Source organism: Diorhabda sublineata, chromosome 2 (assembly GCF_026230105.1).
Source record: "Diorhabda sublineata isolate icDioSubl1.1 chromosome 2, icDioSubl1.1, whole genome shotgun sequence".
Classification (NCBI taxonomy): domain Eukaryota; kingdom Metazoa; phylum Arthropoda; class Insecta; order Coleoptera; family Chrysomelidae; genus Diorhabda; species Diorhabda sublineata.
The window spans coordinates 35,830,378-35,852,535 of NC_079475.1; the positions used below are offsets into that span (position 1 = coordinate 35,830,378).

The 22,158-nt window shown below is 29.7% G+C and overlaps 1 protein-coding gene across 5 annotated transcripts; it reads right to left on the reverse strand.

The window, feature by feature from the left end:
• Positions 1-70: 70 nt before the first annotated feature.
• LOC130440535 (protein mini spindles) lies at positions 71-20,786 on the reverse strand. 5 transcript variants are annotated; one of them, XM_056773771.1, is made up of 26 exons: positions 20,483-20,748; positions 20,042-20,359; positions 18,830-19,208; positions 17,973-18,130; positions 17,663-17,886; positions 16,515-16,709; positions 14,142-14,322; positions 13,545-13,793; positions 13,032-13,194; positions 12,523-12,921; positions 12,200-12,420; positions 11,522-11,893; positions 11,197-11,376; positions 10,753-11,075; positions 10,453-10,700; positions 9,864-10,101; positions 9,381-9,555; positions 9,119-9,273; positions 7,388-7,617; positions 6,932-7,120; positions 5,839-5,992; positions 5,449-5,625; positions 3,532-3,719; positions 2,498-2,834; positions 2,156-2,441; positions 417-1,195 (listed from the first exon to the last, which is right to left on the reverse strand). In XM_056773771.1, the coding sequence occupies exons 2-26, from the start codon at positions 20,256-20,258 to the stop codon at positions 1,041-1,043; spliced, it is 5,793 nt and encodes a 1,930-aa protein (XP_056629749.1). In that variant the 5' UTR covers positions 20,259-20,359; positions 20,483-20,748; the 3' UTR covers positions 417-1,040. The 5 variants fall into 5 exon arrangements, with proteins under 5 accessions (XP_056629752.1, XP_056629750.1, XP_056629749.1 ...); XM_056773770.1 differs by having other exon boundaries at positions 13,032-13,221; XM_056773769.1 differs by having other exon boundaries at positions 418-1,195; positions 13,032-13,224; positions 20,483-20,786.
• Positions 20,787-22,158: the final 1,372 nt, after the last annotated feature.

The following is a 22,158-nucleotide window of genomic DNA, read 5'->3' on the forward strand; positions in this document are numbered from 1 at the left end:
ATATATATATATATATATATATATATATATATATATATATATATATTGATATTGTTGAACATATTCATTGAAAACTATAATTACTAATTGTGCTTGTAAGTATTCTTTCCAATTATTAATAATAAAAAATGAGGTAATTAAAACAAAACATCAATTGAGAAATCTTTTTATTAAAACTAGTAACAGAGAATGTTTGTAATGTATCATCTGAGGAAGAAAGTGATGAAAATGATGATAAAAATGAAAAATAAATGTGTAAATTATAAAATAGCTTTTTCATTATATATATATATATATATATATATATATATATATATATATATATATTGATATTGTTGAACATATTCATTGAAAACTATAATTACTAATTGTGCTTGTAAGTATTCTTTCCAATTATTAATAATAAAAAATGAGGTAATTAAAACAAAACATCAATTGAGAAATCTTTTTATTAAAACTAGTAACAGAGAATGTTTGTAATGTAATAAAAAAGTAATTATCTCAAAAATAAGATTACAGGCACTCAGTATAAATAAAAATTAGACAGTAGGTAAGTACCTAACACCAGTAATTCGCTCAATAGCTAGCGCATCATAACTAATATATTGGTCCAACAAAATGATAAGTTAAATCGTGTTAGGATCTGGTTAAAGTCATTAATTTCACTAATAACTAAAAATTTAATGTTTTTAAAAATGTATCTCAATTCATTTTAGAAGAATGGTGACATTTTTTCTAAAAAGTTAAACTAAATAATTTTTGTAGCTACATGCACAATACTGATAAGGATTACTTATCCAATGCCTAACAATAAGTTAAAACACAAAGAAATAATGTATAAGTAAGACAATTGTCCATCAATCACTAAAAAATGCTATATCTATCACAATGTTAGAGAAAAATAAATAGGCTAGATGTGAGTAGGTCATACAACAAGAGTAGATTACGTTGATGATTAACATCTACCCTACTTTATCAACAATAAAAGTTTTGCACGTAAATATGAAATGTTTAGTAGGACGTTACGTATATTTAAGAATTTATTCAGGAACATCTGCGTTTCTTCCCAATTTGACGTCGTCAAATAGCCGATTCCACATATTCAGTCTTTCTTTCCAATAATCTGGACCTTTATTAGGGTCCGACTGAGGAACTGCAATTTCCATTTTTTCTTGGATATTATCAACACCTTTTTCTACAAATCAAAGAAATATCAGTAATATTTGATAAATTGTGGGCTGTAATGAGATAAAATGTTAACATTTTTTATCACTTTTCTTAGAATTATTCATATTAATAGCGAGCAAGTGCTGTATTAGATACAATACAAAACTGTAAGCAAGCAAATATACTCAAGGATTTAGAAAGAATCGAAGAAATGAAAAAGTGGTTGGAATATAAATGTTAATTGAGATGGAACAAGTGAAATTAACATTGTCGACAATGGATATTTATCTTTAAATAGGCGTTCAGAAATGAAAAAGAGATTTAATATATAACTAAAAAATGAATGTATTTACGTATAATTATAAAAGGAGACAGCTAAGTATACTTCACATTCTATTGCACAGATTGCTTCAAAATGATAGCTTGAAAATTTTGCCTAACATCAATGTAAAATTTTTAACCAACTTAATTCTAATCTAACTGAATTTCAATAAACCGTTGCCACAAAATAAAAATAACTTTTCCACTGGTTTCTCACTTTCTCTTTGAGTAAATTTGTAATTCTATTAGCATTAGAACCGATTAAGAGTGAATTGAAAAAATATATATTCCCAGTCCTTGACATATTCAATTTCTTTTTGCTACTAGTAACCTTTTCTAGAAATGGTTGCACTACTTGTCCCTGTAGGAATCTTTCTCCAATCAACACAGTTGCTGCAGCTCACTCTTCAAATTAATGTTATGGTTATGGTTTTGGCAAATGTTTAAGTTTTAATTCAGTTACAGACCTAGGTCACATATTTCGACAAGATTATTTCAAAATAAATCATTTTTTGTAATTTAGCAAAATTTACATGTTATGCACAGCATCAAAAAGTATTGCTAAATTTTTACCGATCAATAACTTTAGGGGCAGGCGGGGGAATAGTCTCATTTCTTTCTCTTCATAAAACTGTGTTTTAAGTATGAAATGCAAATGATAACTTACCATTTATGGGAGTCTTCAAAGGTTTCCTGGAGTCTTCTATGTCTTTCAGTCCGTTTTTAATATAATCTTGGAAAAATTTACTAGAATTAGACAAAAATGGCTCTATATCAGCTTCAGGGTGTTGCTGCATGAAATCATAAAGTAAATTCAAACCTTCCTTTGTTTCATCTTTGCTACCAATTTTTTGAAATATATCTGTCAGCATTTTGTGATTGGCTCTAGAAAGTGATCTTCTTTGCATTTCTTGTTTCACCGGAATATGCTGAATTTCGGATATTTTTAAACTCTAAAATTGTTTCATTATTATAAATGAATTAATTAGTTTTGGAAAAAAATTCATACCTTTAGTATTCTTAAAATGTAGGTTTCAACCTCCGATTCACTTGTATTTGGAATCTTCCCAAAATGTAACATAATAGTACCACCCTTGATCTTTGCACTGGAATGGAGAACAGTTTTTACTGTTCGTAACGGTGTATCTACTTCTTTATTTTTCCACCATGATGAGGGATATTTTTTAAGGAAATTATGTATTTCTAACAATACAGAGTCGTAATCAATGTCATCACCCCACTGTGGCATTAATTTGATCACCCTCCATAGACATTTCATCACTAAATCTACTAGTCTAGGAGAACTGCTATTACCTATAGACTCATTTATTAATTTCACCAAAGCACTGAAAAATTTTTTCATAAATTATTAATTAAATCTTTGAAACTAAATAATTGATTTTTTTTAAAGTTTTAATGAATATCCTCATAAAGTAAAGTCTCTTTCCTTATTTTTTTGACTTTGAACTATATACATATGAATACAATTATTTAATAATAAATGTCGTTACTGTAGTCAAAGAAACAAGTTGAATAGGATTTGCTATTTGTTCTAAATCATATGGTATCATAAATCACACTATACATTATATGCAAACCTTTACTTTTAATAGCATTGATCAAATTTTATTATCTTTGCTTGCTTGGTTTTGCTTGTTAACAATATTATTAACGAAATAATTCTATTATTAGTATTTCATATATTGCTTTTAATAATATTGGAACCAGTTCAACTAACCTAATTCCAGGATATATTTGTGATTCTAATTATTATTCCGATATCTTTCATAGTAGATTTTTGACGTTCTTTAAGCACCATATTCATCATCCCACTAATATCAGATTGATATAAAACATTTGTTTCTATTTTTATATCACTGACTATACTATCAAATAATGTGTTAAAACTTCAAACATGTAAATTAATATAATTAAAGCAATTTATGTAGAAAATATTGAGTGAAGAGACTTTTCATCATTCAATAATCGAGTTTACTTAATATTTACTAACAAATGACATGTATATAAATGAATGTATCTTACCATATTGTATTTGTGTGGTCGGATCTTTCAATAACCTTGACACAATGTAAATTAATCACCCTTACATAAGCATCACCATTGGGAACCTTATTTAACCGTTCTTCTACTAATAGTGTTATCATTTGTAACATGAGTTCTTTTATCACTGGAACCGAGACGTGGCTACCTAATGTTTTGTTATTGTAGAACTGTAACAGAGGAGAATAAAAAAAAAATGTAGACTCTACACTAACTATTATAAAAATTCAATTTTTGATCAAATACAAAGGAAATAAACATTTTTAAAACATATTTTTGAAGTGTTTACAAAATAAATGTAAATAAATTATTTCTTCTGTAAATGAAATATATATACCCAGATACCACAATAAGTTTGAGAAGGTGGCAGTGTCTTTTTAGTGAACCAAATTTAAAATATACTTATTTGGTCAGACCTTTGCTTTTGATAGTAAAACAGTACTAATTATTTACAACATAAGTATCGTGAAATATTATATTCTAATAATAAAGGCTGAAGAAAGAGTTTGATTAAGTATTATGATATAAATAATATACTTTACTATAAAAATTTATTAATTTAATGAAATTAATTAATCACTAGTTTAATCTAGAGATTTATCTGTATCGAAGAAGACGGTCCAATTCAAAAAGACATAATATGGAAATCCATTGCTGTAGCTGAGAGATGTATAGAAACATCTATTAGCAAATGAGAGAATAATAAGTAGTAAAATAATGGTAAATTCATTACTCCTCCATTTAAAGTATTAGTACAACTGGACCTGTTGCTTTACATCTACTTACTTAGGAAAACAGAATATTCCCATTATCCCCCAATATCACAATCACAGCAAATTGACTTGTTGAGTATTATGGTTGGGAGTAATATGTCATGTCATAGTCACGTAGCCGAATTAACTAAGGCAGCTTCAAATGAAACTTGGCACCCTCTTTAGTATCAAAAAGCTATATACCCCGTAATAACTTCTAATCCTCTACAAGACCCACATTCGACTATCTTTGGAGTATTGTTCACACATTTGGAGGTCGGCTCAATCCAGAAGAAGCATTTCGACTTACAGGCGATCCAAAGTTGATCAGAAACTTGGACAGCTTGGAGCATGAAAGAAAGGATGCTGACCTGACTTTGTTTTACTTTAATTTATCAAGACTCCTTTTTTTGGTGAAGTGCAAGCCTGTGGATTCAGCTACCAAGGCATGTCTTTCTTGAACACACACCTACAGAAGTTCAAGATCAATATCCACAGGCACCTCCATACGGTAGGTAGGCGCCACTCAAGCTACTCGAGTGTAATACTGTTTACTCTCTTGTGCTTCTTTTTACATAAAAAAAGTGTAGGTTTAATTTTAATTCCACATAAAAAATGTTCTTTAATTTTTCAATTACATCATCCCAAAATATTTGAAAAAAGTGAATTTTAGAACTTTACTGGACTAGTGCGGTAAAATTCATCATTCCAACATTCAACTGTGAAATTTGACATTACATATTGATAGTAAATGAAAATTATAATATCACCCTGATTGCTTTATATATATATATATATATATATATATATATATATATATATATATATATATATATATATATATATATATATATATAAATTCCTTCAATTTCTTAGACCTTTTGATATATTAACGCATCTAAATGTTCTTCAAAATTAGTTTTTTTTGATAGTTTATAAAAGAAATATAAATTTTGACGTTTCGACTTTTCTATTAGTCTTTATAAAAATATGATACTGACACTGACAATTTGCTTATTTATATTGATCTATAGATTACCTTGATCATGAATAGCAAAATAAGGATAAAATCAACTTAGAACTTTGTTCCAATAAGAAAAATTTTCCTTGGTATATATATTATTTACTAGATATTATAATAACTTACCGCATCTATGGTTGTCAATACATTTCTGTACATTTTTACTGCACCTGGATCCATGGTGAGATCAGCAGATTGCAATTGTTGGAATTGAAAAATAATTCCATTCATAAAATCGTCTTCATAGTCAACAAATGCATTTCCCCTTGACTGAGCAAGTATTTCATGTAATTGGGTCATACCCTAAAAATGTAAATAGTTATTATGAAATAATATTGATCATTAAAATGGCCTCACTAAAATTTGTTATATAAATCGATATATTGAGTTATCGTCTTCATAGACTGAACATGAAACCTAATAACTTGACCTGTTTTATACTCAATTTCCCACCAACAAACCTTCTCTTTTTCTTTTTTGGGACTGTTTATTCTAGACAATACAGTATATACTTACAGCTAATGATACTGTAGGATTTTGTGATGCCATTTGTTTGATTAATCTCTCAATAACTGGATCTTGCTTTTTAGGACTCAAGGTATTGACGTAACTAAGTCTTGAAACAGCTTCTCCAAAACTTACAGGTTGTGATGTTACACCAGCCTGCACTCTAAAAGCACAAGGAAAAAAATATTAGATTCATTATATCGAATTCAACAGCAATTTCACGTGAATGAGATATACCTAAAAAACTATATACTATGTCCCTTCCATACCTCGTACATTTTGAACAGTTGTACTAATGAAATTCTTTTTATTGATATATTTGTATATTTAAAATATATATTAAGAGCAACTTAGAATTGACGTAACCAGTTATGAAGACGAGGTATAAGGGCAAAAAGCGAGAGCAAATATGGTCTCGGGATTTCTTCAGAACATAGCATGACTAAAGAAACATCTAAGACAAGAAACAATGGCATGAATTTACAAAACAACAACTAAACCATAATATAAAAATACATCAGAAATAAGGCCAGAAACATCAAAAACGAAATAAACATTTTGGAGACCACAGAATTGAGAATTATCAAGCTGATCTCTGGAAAAACAACTAGACCGAGAAAAAAGTGAATACATTAGTCGAATGACAGACGATAGACGGCAAGGAATAATTGGAACAAGGTCGACCACAAAAGATATGGAGTGACAATCTAGAACCAGAATGAGGAAAGATATTGAAGAAAATACAGGCGATAGACCTATTATGGAAGAAAGAAGCAGATTAAGAGCAACTATTGAGTAAATGTGTTAAATCTTAATTGGGTTGGAAAGGAAACATGCTTTAATGCTGCTCCTAATTGACTAGTTTTTCATTGTCGTATATGGTCATGTATTCAGGTTCTATGTAACCTTCTCATATGAAATTTGGTGGTAAAATAAACGGTTTCTCTAAGTTTCTAGAAAAAGTGAGTGTGGGCAGGTATTTTGAGAAACGGCATAGTTAAATCTATTCTCTTAAGTGATAAAATATGAGATATCATAAAAAGCAAGCTCAATTTTAAGTTTTTTTCTATGTTGGTGTATTGTGTCTTCATCTATTACTTACTTGGCTCTTGCTTCTTCAATTGTAGGAATTCGGATTTCTTCACTTAGGAAATCTAGATTGTATGATTTAAGATTTGGTTTAACAGGTTTTTCAGGTTTCATTTTTTCCAATTCCTCCATAAATTCCGGATCTAACTTGAATGGACCCTGTATTTCTTTTGGTGGTTCTTTTACAATCATTTGTGGTAGTCTAAGAATATAATTTTGATTGATGTATGAAAACACGAATCAACTTATCCCAAACAAATTATTTGATTAAACAAAGTTGTGAATATAGAGGAGACAGAAACCGTCGAGAGGTATAGTAAAAAGAGTAAAGGAAGAAGAACAAAATAAAGCTTAAAAATTTAGAAATATATACTTTGTAAATTTTTCAATTGTAAAAAATTTTTAACCATGTGCCTTCAAGGCCTGAAGTTCTGTAATAAAGTTGTGAATTATATGAAAATGTACTTACACAGGCGGTAACATGTCTTCCTCTACATCTTCTTGATCACTTCCATTATTTACATCGTTGACAGTATGAGTAGCATCCAAAGTGTTTCTGTTAGGAGGTGTATTTTCTTTCTGAGGAGATATAATAGTGGTCACAACAGTCGTATTTACTTCAGGTTTAGGTGGAGCCATTGTTTTTCTACTTGATCTCTTAATTCTTTCTTCCAACAAAGACATGTCTTTATCAGATATCTGTAAAATATAATTGACTGTGTAAACTAATATTCAAAAAAGATTTGTACAATATTTTCAATTTATTATTATGGAGTTATTAACAACACAACTATTTACTCCAAAGCTGGCTGCTAATATAGTTCATAATTAATTGTGGGCGGCCAAGGCGCCGTTGAGCACATAGGCCTTCAGATAGGCCCGTCGTGCCCCACTTCACCAAAGGCCAATGTCCTTTGAGAATACTATCAGCTGCTTTGGCTTGAACCCTTTGATGTCATTAGGTAAATTGTGAGGCTTTCCCAAGTGTTTAAACCGCGCTCGTATGACTGCAGGACACTCACAGATGATGTAATCTGCAGTTTCGTCCTCCTCCATGTATCAACGGCACTCCAGATCGTCCGTTATAACTATGGTGTGGAGATGGCAGTATCCCGTTAGAAGTCCTGTTCAGTTGAAGCGGTTGTTTGGTATGAGACATACGAGGTCCATCCAGTGTTGGCCCAAAGTTAATCTGATTGACGATTAAAAATTAATGATTGAAAATCATAATAAAAAAATTTGATTAAGATTAATTAATCATAATCAAATTTAAAATGATTAAGATTAATCAATCATAATTAAATTTGAAATGATTAAGATTATTAATCATAATCTTCAATCGTGAATTTGATTAACTATTAACTACTTATTTATTTATTGGAAGAGCAACACCATCAGCATATGCAACACATAAATATGTTACTTCAAAAGCAGTAATAAATGAACCAAAATGGAATTCTGTATAAGAAAACCATTAATTCAAAATGTAAACATTCCTTATTCCAATTCCAAAAGATTTGAAGAGTTTTACACTCTTTTGAGTGAAACTAGTAAATATGCAGCTATTGCAGCTCTGTGTTACCCAAGATTTAAAAAAAAGTGGCTAGTATGTCTAACTGCCACTGATCAAAAGAAGTGTATAAACATTTTTAAATCAGTCGTAAGGAAAGAAATATCAGAAATCCCAGAGCTTTTAACAGTCAATTCTGCAGCAGCAAGAAGACGAGTTTTTTTTATTTTAATTTCGACTCTGGCAGTAAAGCGGAATCAGTTGATGCTAAAAAGAGAGCGAATATGATCATTTAAAAAATTTTTTTGCCGAAGGAAGCCAAGAACGAGAGTTTCTACAAAGCTATCCTGATATAGGCAAAGTGTTTATTAAGAACAATACACCAATGCCGTCCTCTCGCTCGGTAGAAAGAATGTTTTCTTTTGCAACTATGCTAAATAAACCTAGGTCCATATAGATAGACCGTCCATCTATATGTGCCTTCTCTTGTCTCATGCTAGGTATCTCTCTATTCATCTCTGTCGAGCCCGCCTTACAAGTAGACCGTTGAGAGACACGATAGCAACGCTTTTAGCCACACCAAGGATGGGTTCTAGGCCCATCAGTGAGTTCACCAATTCCAATCTGGCGAGCGAGTCCGACTTGTCATTGCCTTTGTTGATGATACAAATGGTTTCTTATTATACTTACATTACCAACTAGCTTATAAACTTTTTCTCCGACAATGTTATAAGCCTGTAAAACACAATTAAGTGCAGCACTCCTCACAGAATTGTCTCTGTCAGATATTTGTTTGGCGACTTCTTTCAAGCAAGCGGCTGGAGTAGGCATACATACAGTGATTCCTAAAAATTATAATGAGATATATATAAAGAAAAACAGCTTTAGAGATTATTATTTAGTTTACATTGTGTTGCTGTGGAATATCTAATAATTGCATAATTTTACTCACCAAAATCTTCAATAATACCGCCCATAACTTCTAGACACTCTGCCCTTTGTCTCGCATTTTTAGATTTCACGCCATCCATTATATACAGAGATAATTTGTTTATGGGGAATAGCCTATTGAGTTGGTTTAATAATGCTTTGACGCCATTGCGAACAGAATCTTTTGGGTCGCCAATCTGTGAAAATTTTAATATTTTTATGACGTGAATATAGAGTAACGCACACATGGATTCATAGACAGATAGGTACTACTGAATCAATTACGTAATCAAATATAAATACTTGATGTTTAATCATTGGCGACACAGATATACACTTGTGAAAGTGAAATGTTTGCAACTGTCTGTAATATTGTAATGAAGCAAATATAAAAGATTTCTGATGTCCACTTCCTTTGGTTCGTGTGAGCTCTATGAAGATTTCCTTGGTTCATGTGAGTACCACAAACATTTCTAGAAAATTAGTATATAATCTGGTATCTTACCTTGTTAATGAGGTAGGGAACAAATGAGGCCACCTCATTTTCTAACATTCGATATTTTGATTCAATGAGCATGTTGAAAACAAATTGAAGATATTCCAGTCCCTTTAGTAAAACAGAAGGGTTAGTATCAAAAAATCTCAAAGTCAACCATTTCAAAATGAGATCTAGATTTGCTATCAAAGCGTCACTATTATCAGCCAAATCATCAGAAAGAGATTCAAGCGCTTTAATATGATACCTAAAAATTAAAATTAGATTTTAACTCTAATCCAAGTTTAATTGGAAATATATGGAAAAATCAGTATTTGGCAGTGATATAGGAATACTGTTTTGCGAATTGGGAATTCTGTAACATATAACAATCAACTATTTAAACTACATGTACCATATAAATTAGAGATGTAAATATTTAATTATTGAGGATGGATACATGTGCACGTCTTTCGGTTTCTCTATTTTCTAAAACTCTTTTTTATAAGATCATCATCTTAAACCAAAGAAATGTTTTAATAGTAGAAGAGAGAAGATTAACAATGCTTCAATATTTATAATTTTGTCTTTTAAATATAGATAGTATTATTAATCTTACCTAAAATCTGAATGAAACATATTCATCAAAAGAGTTTTATTGACATTAGCAGCCGACATTTGATCCTTTAGGAGATCCACGAATTCTTCTCTTGGTTGAGTAAAGTTCCATTTGAGAACCCTCAATTTTTGTTCATCTAAAATTCTCTGAAGTTTCAATGTATTAGCGACTAATAGGGGCGATGTATCGATGTCATCATCTTTTTTTCGTGTTTGAGCTGGAGCAGCTGATTTGTTTGAAGCAGTCGGCTAAAAATAAGAGAATAATTTTTCATTCAATACAAATCAACAAGATACCAACCTTATTCTTAACAGCGTTTTTGCCACTAGCAACAGGTTTTGTCCCTCTCACAGCTTTATCTTCTTTTTCAGCTTTCTTGGTGGGTAATGGTTTAACTGGTAAGTTTGGTCTAACTTTTTCTAATGCGGCTAATACTACTGTTTTAGATCCTGGTTTAAGTTTTTCTGTTTGCTTAGCCATAAATTCGTATCCTAAATGAATCATAATGCCCAAAATAGCTTCCTGTGCATTTTTTCTAACTTCGGCGTTTCTGTCTTCCAAATTGGTGTACAGATGTGGAATACATGCAACTAGTTCTTCTTTTGGTATTTGCTTGGGAGGTACTGAAAATAGTTTATTACATAACATTACCAAGCACAAAGTTGTAGATTTTATGCTGATCAATGGATTTTGTGTACTCTATTCTTTCTGTCTGAAAGTATGAAACTTTTTTGGAATACTTACTTTTTGGAACATTTTCTGCCAACCAATTCCAAAGTTCAATTCTCAGCGATGGTGACCCTGATTTTAATGCATCAGCTATCATTTCTCCTTCAAAAAATTCCTTATAACCACACTGTGCAGAAAAAGCATTTATTGTATCCATACAAGAAGCTCTTAAAGAAGCTTTGCTATCACCCAAACCTATCAAAAATCAATATATACATACAATTATAGTTAAATAAAAAATATGTGATATAAATATTTTATGAAGAAATTATACTATATTCAGTAACAGAAATATCTATTTTATAATAAAAAATTATAAAACATTAAAAAATAATCAAACCTTGTAAAATGGCTGGAAAGAATGTTCTAATATGTTGCTTGAATGGTGGACCCATGGCTTTGCATATTGAATCACATAATCCTAGAGTGGACTGAGCAATTTTAACATTACTGTCTGTTAGTCTAATGACTATTGCTTGAGGTAAATCACCTAAATTCGGTTTAATAAATTTGGCTTCATTAATTATTACAGCTATTTTTGTTACAGCTTCATTTCGAGCTTTCCAATTTTTATCTGAAAGTTCCGTTAAAATAGTTTCTGTGATCTGTCCACTAATATCAACTCTAGGAATGAGATCTTGAATGTTCACTTGCTCAGGTTCGTCGTCTTCCACTACATCCAAACTGTCAGTACTTGCAGACTTTACCACTCCTAAAAAATGTCATTTTTTTTATTATTTTTTAAATTTCTTTATGAATACTTTTATTTGAAAAAATGTGATTTTAAAATTCCTATTTTTGTGGTATTGACTTAAACAAATTTGATTAGGATGCTAATAACAAAACTACAGCAAAGTAGAATCACAAGCAGGAGAGGTGTTGACAGCTGAATTTTAGAAAAATATGATAACTTTAATGATTGATGTTGGTGCTTTGGAAAAAATGGGGAGACATTAGTAAACATTTAAATATTGCATATCAATAAACTTATCTATGAGTATGAGTAAAGTAAATTCACCTCTAGTTGGTATTGGTGGTTTTTCACCTTCATATTTATCACATTCGGCATTAATTTGATCACGCAAGGCGGGTTTTTCATTTTCAAAAAATACATTCAATGTAGCGCCCATGTACAAGTACATAACTCCTAATAGTGATATAGCAGATTGTCTGACAGCCGGGTTTGTAGATCCCAAAGCTTTTTTACAATTGTCTATGAGACACTTGATGTTAAGGTTTCTGGAAATATGAGGATAAATTTAGATATTCAAGAATAATTTAAAAATGTTTCAGAATCTTCAAAATAGTAATAACCAACATATTAAAAAATTATATACTCACGAAAATCCGAATTCTTTAAGAGCTCCAGATAACCATACCAACGCTTCTTGTTGGACCTTAGGGCTCCGTTGTCCAAAAGCAAAATCCAACACCATATCTGATACCTGTCCTAGAGTAGTAGCCTCAGCTATAGCGCTCAAAGTTTCAGCAACGGAAGTACCATTTTTAGCATCTGAAAACTTTTCAGCAATCTCGGCAACACAACAACCGGCAGATGTTATAGTGAAATTTGTATTTTCTGCAAGATATTTAATAACATCTAATTTTGCTTTTAGTGCTTGAAAGTTTGTATCTTTGAGACCAGGCTTTTTAGAAATAAACTTTGTTAGAGCTTGGGTAGGTACTGATTTGGAATCTAAGCCTTTTATTTCTGTCAATAGTTGTTCAGCTGCAGCCAATCTAAAATGTATCATATAAAATCTTTCTGATACACTTTTTTCAGTGGACATTTCAGTCCATCAAAAGTGTAAGAGGAAATTTTTGAAAAATGATAATGGTGAGCTACTAACCTCAATTTCCAATTGGCGCTTGCAATATCAGTTATAATACTAGCAGAAATGACATCACTGACTATACTATCCACCTCTTCATCTGCTAGTTCTTTTTCAATATTTTGAGATGATGACTTTGATAAAGTTTTTGGCCCTTTTGATCTCACTACAGTGGCGGTACCTGAAGATATTTCTGCTTTCTTCTTGGCTGCTAATATTTTGTGCATAAGTTTAATGTGCAACATATATAAAAAATACTCTAAAGTTTCTGTTAAAAGCTACATCAATTTTACGTAGAATGAAACCAACTAGAATATTTTAATCAATTTATTTTTATTTCTTATTATTACTAAAACATATTTGAATATAATTTTAAATGTTCTAGATTAGTTCAGTTCAATCCAGAACTAAAAGATAAGTTGAATACTTTCTCTAAAGCTTTCACTTACAGAATTAATTTTGATTCAAGTAGCTTTTATAGTTTCTCCATAAAATTAATGTTGAGTTGTGAAAAATTGTTTTTATTCTTACCAGGTTTTTTACTATCAGGTTTAGTAGCTGGAGCTTTAGGTGGAGCTTTTGTGGAAGCTGCCGCAACTTTTTCCTTTTTAGCTCCAGGTGTTTTTACAAGAATAACAGCATTATCACAGAATTCTTTAATTTTGGCCATTTTTAAATTGTCTTTTTCTAATTCTACCAAGAAAGGAGCAATAGTTTTTTCTCCCACAAGTTTCATCAAAGTTCCCAAAGCTTCGGCAGATGCTTCTCTTACATTTTGATCTGAAATAATTAATAAAATTAATAACACAGAGTTAAAAAATAACAGCTAAAACTGGAAACTGATAAAAACAATAAATTGATTACTTGATAAATTTGAAAAAAATCAACCTTCCAAATGAAGAACTTTGACTTCATAGATGTAATTGTACAACACAGTTCAAAACTCGTAGCAAAACAAACCTAGAGCAATATAAAATGGCATTAGACTGCTCAAGTAGAAATAATATGTTGAAAATGGAACTGTTATTGCAAAAAATGAAAATTCAAGTAAATCATGTACAAATCCAGTCATAAAATACACGAAAACACTCACGAAATATTAAGAAAAGAGATAAATATGAAACTTACCCGATTCATTTATATTTTTTGTTAAAGGCGCTGTTATAGCTTTTAGTAATTTTTTATTAACAGATGTTGGTGGAGTTTTAGTAAATGCTCTCGCTAAAAATAGTGAGGTTTCTATTTTGACAGAAGGATTTTTATTATTGAGTGCTTCCAAAACATCTTCTAAAATAGCTTCAAGATTTGTCTAAAAATTAGAAAGAAATTTTCAATTTTCATGTTATAATAAGCATGACATCGTCAGTAAACGTACATTTTGAATTAATAATTGGATTCTATCAATAGCAAGATAAAATATCATGAAGATTTGCATAATATTCAAATAAAATTCAACAAATTTTCTTAGTGTTCTTTTATTCATTGCGAGAGTCGAAGTTTTCTTCTTTGTTAACCATTTGTTAGCGATAATTTTATTATAGAGCCCATGTGGTTGATGATCTTATCTCTTCATTTTTTATTTCGTATACTTTAGTTACTCCTAGAATTTTTCTTGGTAGTTCATTCCCAATGGTGATAGTTTGCTTCTGAGCCTCTCTTTACCTTTATAGATAAAATTCTCTTCTTAAAAGTCATATTCTTCATACTTCTGCTGCCCAGAGGTTATGAAGTGATGAAGCAAAGTGAAAAATCTTTGAATTATTTATTGTATCAAAAATTAGATGAACGTACAAATCAGTTACTCTGGAAATTTGTCATCAATTTGAGGTTTGATTTCCAATACAATTTGATTCTGCTTTTAAATTATGTGATTATTCTTTGTAATTATTGATTGACTATTTGGGTTTTGTAGCTTTTGGTTTTTAAGTGTTGACTAAATATAAATGGCCTATCAATTCAATCAAGATAATTTTTTTGGAAAAATTAAAATTTCTTTGTCTTTTGTTAAATTTATCTCTAAAAATTCAATGAACTTCAATCATATTTGGAAAATGTAATTAGAAATAAAACAATTCTCAGAAAAAAATATTTAATTGGCTTGTAATAGAGATAAAAATCATTTTATCACACAGGAATACATTACTGATTACATTATAATTACTAGGACAAAAATGCAAACTGATAAGCTCAGTTTTACTTTATTTCTTGAAATTTTATTTTCAATGTGATTAATTAATCCACTTTCTATTTATAGTTATTAATGAATGAGTTGTTTAAATGCACATGTGAAAACATAAATCAACTAATAAAATCAAAAGGCATGTTTATAATGTTAACAAAAGAAGATAACAGACCTTAAATTACGAGTTCAAAATAGAAAAGTGATTAAAAAAAAACTTTACAGTAGTTAGATGCAAATACATGTGAAATCAGTAACCATTAAAAATTAGACCCATTAGACAATATGCCATTACACCAATCTATCATAATGGAAAAAGCTAGAAAAATTTTCAATTACGTTCTGGCTGAGGCAAGTGACATAAGTCGTTGTTAGTCGAGGATGGTTTAATAGATTTAAACATGGAAATAATCTTCAAAACATAAAGATTACAGGAGAAGCAGCAAGTAGTGATATGAAAACGGTGGTTGAATTCATTAAAAACAATAATTGAACAAGGAAACTATACTCCTGAAATGTTCATGAAATAAGCCTGTTTTGGAAAAGAATGCCAAAACGAACATTTCTATCCCTTGAAGAGAAACGAGCATCAGGAATTAATTGAATTAAATCTATGAAAGATCACCTAACACTTCTACTGGGTGGTAATGCAAGCGGAGATTTCAAATTAAACCACTACTAGTTTACCACTCCAAAAACCCAAAAGCGATGAAAGGCATATCTAAATCAACTTTACCTGTAATTTGGAACTCTAATAAAAAATGTGGAAGACGTCAAAGTAATAGTTCAAGAAACAGCAGCTAGTCTTGCTAATGATAAGCTCAAGGAATTAACTGAGCAAGACAAAAACAAAAATATTGATAGTAGCGATTTCGAAGAAGAGCAAAAAGAACTTTTGATGGTTTGACCTCTATAACTGAAATTATAGACCAATTTGTTGAAAATGATCCAAATTTTGTAGAGTTCAAAAGCAAGACAGGGTGTTATAGATGCTTCATCCAGTTGTAAGCAGCTTCTAACAGAATGCAAAAGAAAAACGTAAAATACATTAGATGCGTACTTGACAAAAAGCAGAAAATTGGAAACACAGAATAGATTAAATGATCTGGTATTGTTTTTATTTTTATGAGAAATGTTTGGTTTAGCGCTGTTTCACATTACACTTTACTTTGATAGAACATATCGCCTATGTTAAGCAGGGTCATACTGTACTTATTTGAATAGTTTGAGACATAAAACACAAGCTGTTTTTATTAATCCAAAAGCAAATGTAGTCAAATTAACACTTGCTATTGTTGTTTAAAACAAATGTAAATACTCACTGTTAAATAAACTGCATCAATAGCATCTCTTAAAGCTGATACAACATTTTGTTTTTTCTCTTTGAACTTTTCTAAAATAGTTGACACACAGAATCCAGAATACGTCTGGAATTTCTTTTTTAAGCCATTAGCGAGTCCAGCTATGCATCGACCGGCGATTGCAACACATACAACATTACTGTCTTTTTGTATTACCTGAAATAAGTTAAATACTTGTTTAAATTGCTAAGCTACTTGAAAAATACATTGCACAACTATAAAATAGAAGTCTAGTATCAAGTGTTTCATTGTTAGATTCTAAATACGTTTTTTAATAAAATGTTTCACACAAATATATTTTTTCAATGAAAATATTGACACAAATATAGATACCATTATTAGATCAGCTAAAGAATATACATATATACATTTTAGAATTCGTTTGAATTATTTATAACCAAAATTTCATAAATTAGTCATACCATTTCATATAGCTTGGGGTGGAAATAGAAAATTTTGCAAGGGAACTTATACTAATTCAATATAGAGAATAGAATGGAGAATTGTGATTATCACTAACCTCCACCAGAGACTAAAAGAATTCATTTTCAACAAACATTTTGAGAGTACTTTAAATGAATAATAAATTTTTGTAGTAACAATGTTTTCTTAAACATGACATCCTATATATTATGAAAAACTTTACCCCATCTAATAACTAAATCTATGAATCAAAAATAACATTATTAAATTGTCAGCTTACAACGTACAAATAGATTATCCAATTGGATAACTTCTTACACATTTCTATTTACGAATAAATTAGTTTTTACTGAAGGTCATGGACACAAAAGAAATCAATCGCCCTAGTGAACCAAATAATAGCTTATTATAAACCTAGCCAGACCTATTTGTATGTCAATAACAAAAGAAAAAAATCAGAGTACGTAAGCATTGATATGTGGTTTATAATAAAAGCTATTAAGGATATTTATATTTAATAAGTTTGGATCAGACATAAATGAATATTTACCTAGACTCTCCCTTTTATCACTAGAGATTTATTCCTAACAAATGAATAATTAAGTTGTTAAAATAGTACTTATGTCAATCATAATCTACAGTTAATGAATCAATAATATCAAACAAAACTGGTAGAATTTACTTACCTTTTTAAGTGCTCTTACAAGGTCGCCATAATCACCGTTTTCCAATTTAGGAGTTTTTACCAAATTTTCTACTGCTTCAAGAGCATCTTTCCTGTCTTGCCATTTTTTAGCTTCCACATTTTCGTAAAAATCTTTGGGCATTTTTGATAAAATTTCTACTGCACTTGCCAATTCATAAGGATCAATTTCTTGAACAACCTCAGCTTCCTCCTCTTCTTCTTCAGCTAAAATTTCATTAATTCAATTAAAAAATATTTATGAAAGATAAAACAGCTTTATATAAAAAAATTATCAAATATCAGCTGCTTACCTTCACCAGCTGCAACTTGTTCAGCAAGCTTAGCCTGTTTTACTTGCTGAGACCTTATATATCTGGTTGGAACAGCTTTCTGTCCTTCAATTTTCGCAAATTCAGTCTCTAATTCAGTTATTTGAACAGGTTGTAAGCTAGCTGCTTGTAATTGTAGCCTAAAATTTTTTATATCAATTTTATTTTATTGTTGTAGTATATTAGTTCATAATAAAGAATCATTTTTAATTAAGATCATTACAATTATCAAATATTGCAGTGCAATTGATGTGTATAAAAGAAAAAATTTTACGAATATCCATATAAAAAAACTAACCAGCTTTATCTACAAGAGTGAATTTTAATAGAGCTTTACCATAAATTATAATAAATTCCACTATTCCACTGGATTCCAACTCTATCTTATTTTTCAGTAATTTCATCAGCATTGAAACCAATAATTCAGCTTAATAAAAATTATTTGGTCTTTTTGCCATATCTCTTAGCTGTTAATTATAACCTCAAAGCTGGTTTATATTTTTCCTAATTTAGTAAGATTTGGAAATAAATCTGACGATTTATACTTTACAAATATGATTTTTTTTTGGGAAATAGTTGTTGTGTTTTAAAGCAACAGTAACTATTTTTACATTATTTGAATAAATTGTAGTATTATACTATATATCAACTTATAGCAAATTAGCTATAAAATTAACCAAGGCGAAAATCCTCACTGTAGTAAAGTAGAGTATGAATCCAGTGGAAAAGTATAATTTAAAAGGTCATTTTAATGAGAATTAAGCTGATATCAAGCTAGTTAGCAATTTTACATTACTGTCCTCATAAACATTTTTTTCATCATTATATTTAAAAATTACCTAAGGGAAGCTCCTATCCATCTATACATTTCTACAATCATAAGTTTAGTTTCATCTCTAACACTTTTGTCTCTATCTGCCAAAAGGACACTGATTTTTTTCAAAAGTGGTTTAACATTAATGACCTTTGATCCGAATTCTCTCAAAGCTGTTGTACAAGCATTTACACATGCTGTTACAATTTTTGGATTCTTCAATTCCATGCCCTTAATAAGTTCATCTTCTACAGCTTCAAATTTTTCAATCTCGATATACATAAGTGTAAGTTGGAGTGCCAATTCTCTGGTTTTTGTCTTAGGTGCAGCTATACATTTTGCAACAACTCCGGACATTACTTCTGATACCGTTTTTCCAGCATGGGCGTAATTTTCTACATATGCTACAATTTTGAATCATAGATTGCTTTTAATCTATTTAGAATTGACTATTATAATTAAAATTCATAAATACCACATATATGACAAAAAAAATTGTGATGAGTGATACAATGAATGTGAGATTACAGAAAGATTCAGAATTATTAGTATTTAAGTATCCCTGTAGGTAAGAAAATAAAAACATGAAAATAGTGTGATTTGGTAAGGGTTAACACACAACAAATTCTTGCTACAAATTTTTTTTTATAAAGGAAAAATGTTAACCATTTTAATCCTATTCTTTCTCTTATTGAACTTAAATGAAAAAATCAATTTTCTACATGATCAGAACATTTAAAAATAGATGACACAAACATTTGAAAAATTGACTAGAATTTGTTGTGAAAATGAAAAAATATAAATATTATTTGCTACTAAGTAAATTTACAAAATATTTTTTCTTTATTGAATAGTAAGATTAGTTTAAATACTTATCCACTTTTTCAAAACTGATTAGTACCAAATTAAAAAAAAATATTTTTTGTATAATTGGTTCTATAATCTAAATTCTAGTAGCAGCCAATTATTTTCTTAAAAAAATTCGCTATTGCTGTCTACTTGTCGAGTATTTATATGTTACCATGAAATCAATGATTAAAATTATTTACATTTGAAATATGAGTAAAAATGAAATGCATTATTTGGCTACAATATTAAAGGCAAATACTATTTTTTACAAAATATACATTGGAAATAGTTAGCAATAAGTATGTCACTGACAAAACTGAAGGTAGTTTTGTTTCTCTTAATGGAATAAAATAATAAATTGTTATTGTTAACAATATGTAGTACTTACCTAAAGTAGCTTCCAATCCTTTCTCTTGCCCCATAGCATTGCTATCAGTAACAAATTTTTTAACTAATCCCAGGTATTTACCGAATTCCGGAGATTTTTCATCGTCAATTTGTCTAAATAACTTTGTAACTTCTTCATATCCACATACCCTGGCTTTCCATAATTTATGAACACATTTGTCCTCAATTGGAAGTTTCTTGTATTCTTCGTCTTCCATCGTTTAAAATTAATAACAGAACTTACTAATACGTATAGATTGAACGAAAATTATCTTCAGAATGTAGTGATCTCGATTTATGATTCATTCATTGTGTAGACCTAAAAAAAGTATAAGCTTAAGGCTTTGACACATATATGATATACCTTCAGAAAAAAATTTCAAATCAATTTAATAAGACAGGAAACTTATTTTTAGTTCTAAGAATTTCTTTAAGAACCTACCTAGCCAAAGATATAAAAACAGACTGGTCCAACCAAAATGTCCGTTTTGAATAAATCCCCCCACCAGTTTTTCACCAACGGCAATTTTAAATCTTAAAACTTTTTCAAGGTTGATTTGAATTTCTGATTATATTATTGATATATTTTTTATGTACACGTATTGTAGACTGATGAAATATGATATATAAAATATAATGATCAAAATGGCACTAAGTAATGTCTAACCTCTTTTTCAATTGATTTTTAAAAGTTATCCGTTCATTGGTACGTTTTGACGTTTTAAACATCAAACAAAATGTGTGTCAGTTTTGCCAACTTGAAAGTCTTAGTTGACTAAATATTTGAAAGATTTGATAATTTTTATTTTTAACGTGCTAAAACAAAAAACAATTGAATTCGTATAATCATATTTTATCAACAATATTTTCATAAGAACTTATATATCGCTTGGCACGAGAATTAATCACAGAGAAATTTTTTTTCAAGTTATTACTTACCAAATTAGAACTCAATTTTTGAATCTACGGAACAAGTAAAGTAAAACAAAAATTATTTTAAATGTCATTATGGATTTATTTTCTTGTTTATATATAATTTTAAGTATATTAACAAAGTTTCAGTATTTAGCTTTTATTTAATTGTAAAATATGTAAAACATCGACGAGAAGATGCGAAAACTATAGGGCGTCCATGAATATTAAACATTTCAAATACATTATTTAGCAGTCATTTTAGAATAAGGGGTTAAAAAATAACGATATTATGAAGGAAGTGTACTAATTTATCCATAGATCTGTGTAAGATACATATTTGTTTCGGTTGGAAAAAGTGGCAATTGAATCGTGGAGGTTCTAAACTTAGTTGGTTGCTGCAATTTGTTGCCAAAAAAAGTCTTTCCAGTGTAAAAATTGTGCAAAGTAACTTTTCTACTTATATACTTTACTACATGTTTAATGATATTGTGACCTCTGGATTTTGCTATTTTTTCAATGTTCTGTTGCCTTGCACTTCCCAAGATTTATTTTTAAAACACATCATTTGTTGTTTCTGAATACTATTCTTTAAAACAAGTTAACAATGTCTCTTTAATAAAATCTCTCTATTGACGACAGCAAATTTTATATCTATAGCCATATGCAATAACATTTTTAAAATACGAATAAGCTGTTGATGTTGATACTCTAAATCTATAACCCAAACCTTGGTAATACAGATGTAAACGTATGCCCAATTACAGTTGAGACTAGAGGCAAAATTAGTATTTGAAAAGAAGCAGGCTTCATAAAACATCTTTCCTAGTAAGCTTTCACAGAATTAATTATTGTATTAAGTATCTTACTTTACTAACTACAACCGAAATGGACTATGGAATTACTATAATTACATTTTCTACTTTACAGTTTATCATGTTTCGTACCTTTTGACTTTTTTTCCTCTTTCGTACCTTATTTTTTTTTGTAGAGATGAAGGTTTCACCTATTCTCTAGCTTATGTTTAAATTGGGGACTCGGGGTTTAATCTGTCCTCCAGACGTCCCGGTTTATAAGATATAAAAGAAATAGAAGCTGGACTGCTGTATCAAGCTAACATAACTTAGAATAATACTTTTCTTAGACTGCTGTAAAAGCCTCAACAGTTTACTAATCATACGCACGTCCTAGAAATGATGTGCTTGG

Bases quoted from the DNA above. Each gene is read 5' to 3' on its own strand.
- LOC130440535 (XM_056773769.1), bottom strand. From the start codon at position 20,258: ATGGAAGACGAAGAATACAAGAAACTTCCAATTGAGGACAAATGTGTT. The intron at 11,076-11,196 runs GTAAGTATTCCA...AACTATTTTCAG, and splicing joins GGCAGAAAATGTTCCAAAAA to TACCTCCCAAGCAAATACCA. The intron at 10,102-10,452 runs GTAAGATTAATA...TTTAATTTTTAG, and splicing joins ATGTTTCATTCAGATTTTAG to GTATCATATTAAAGCGCTTG.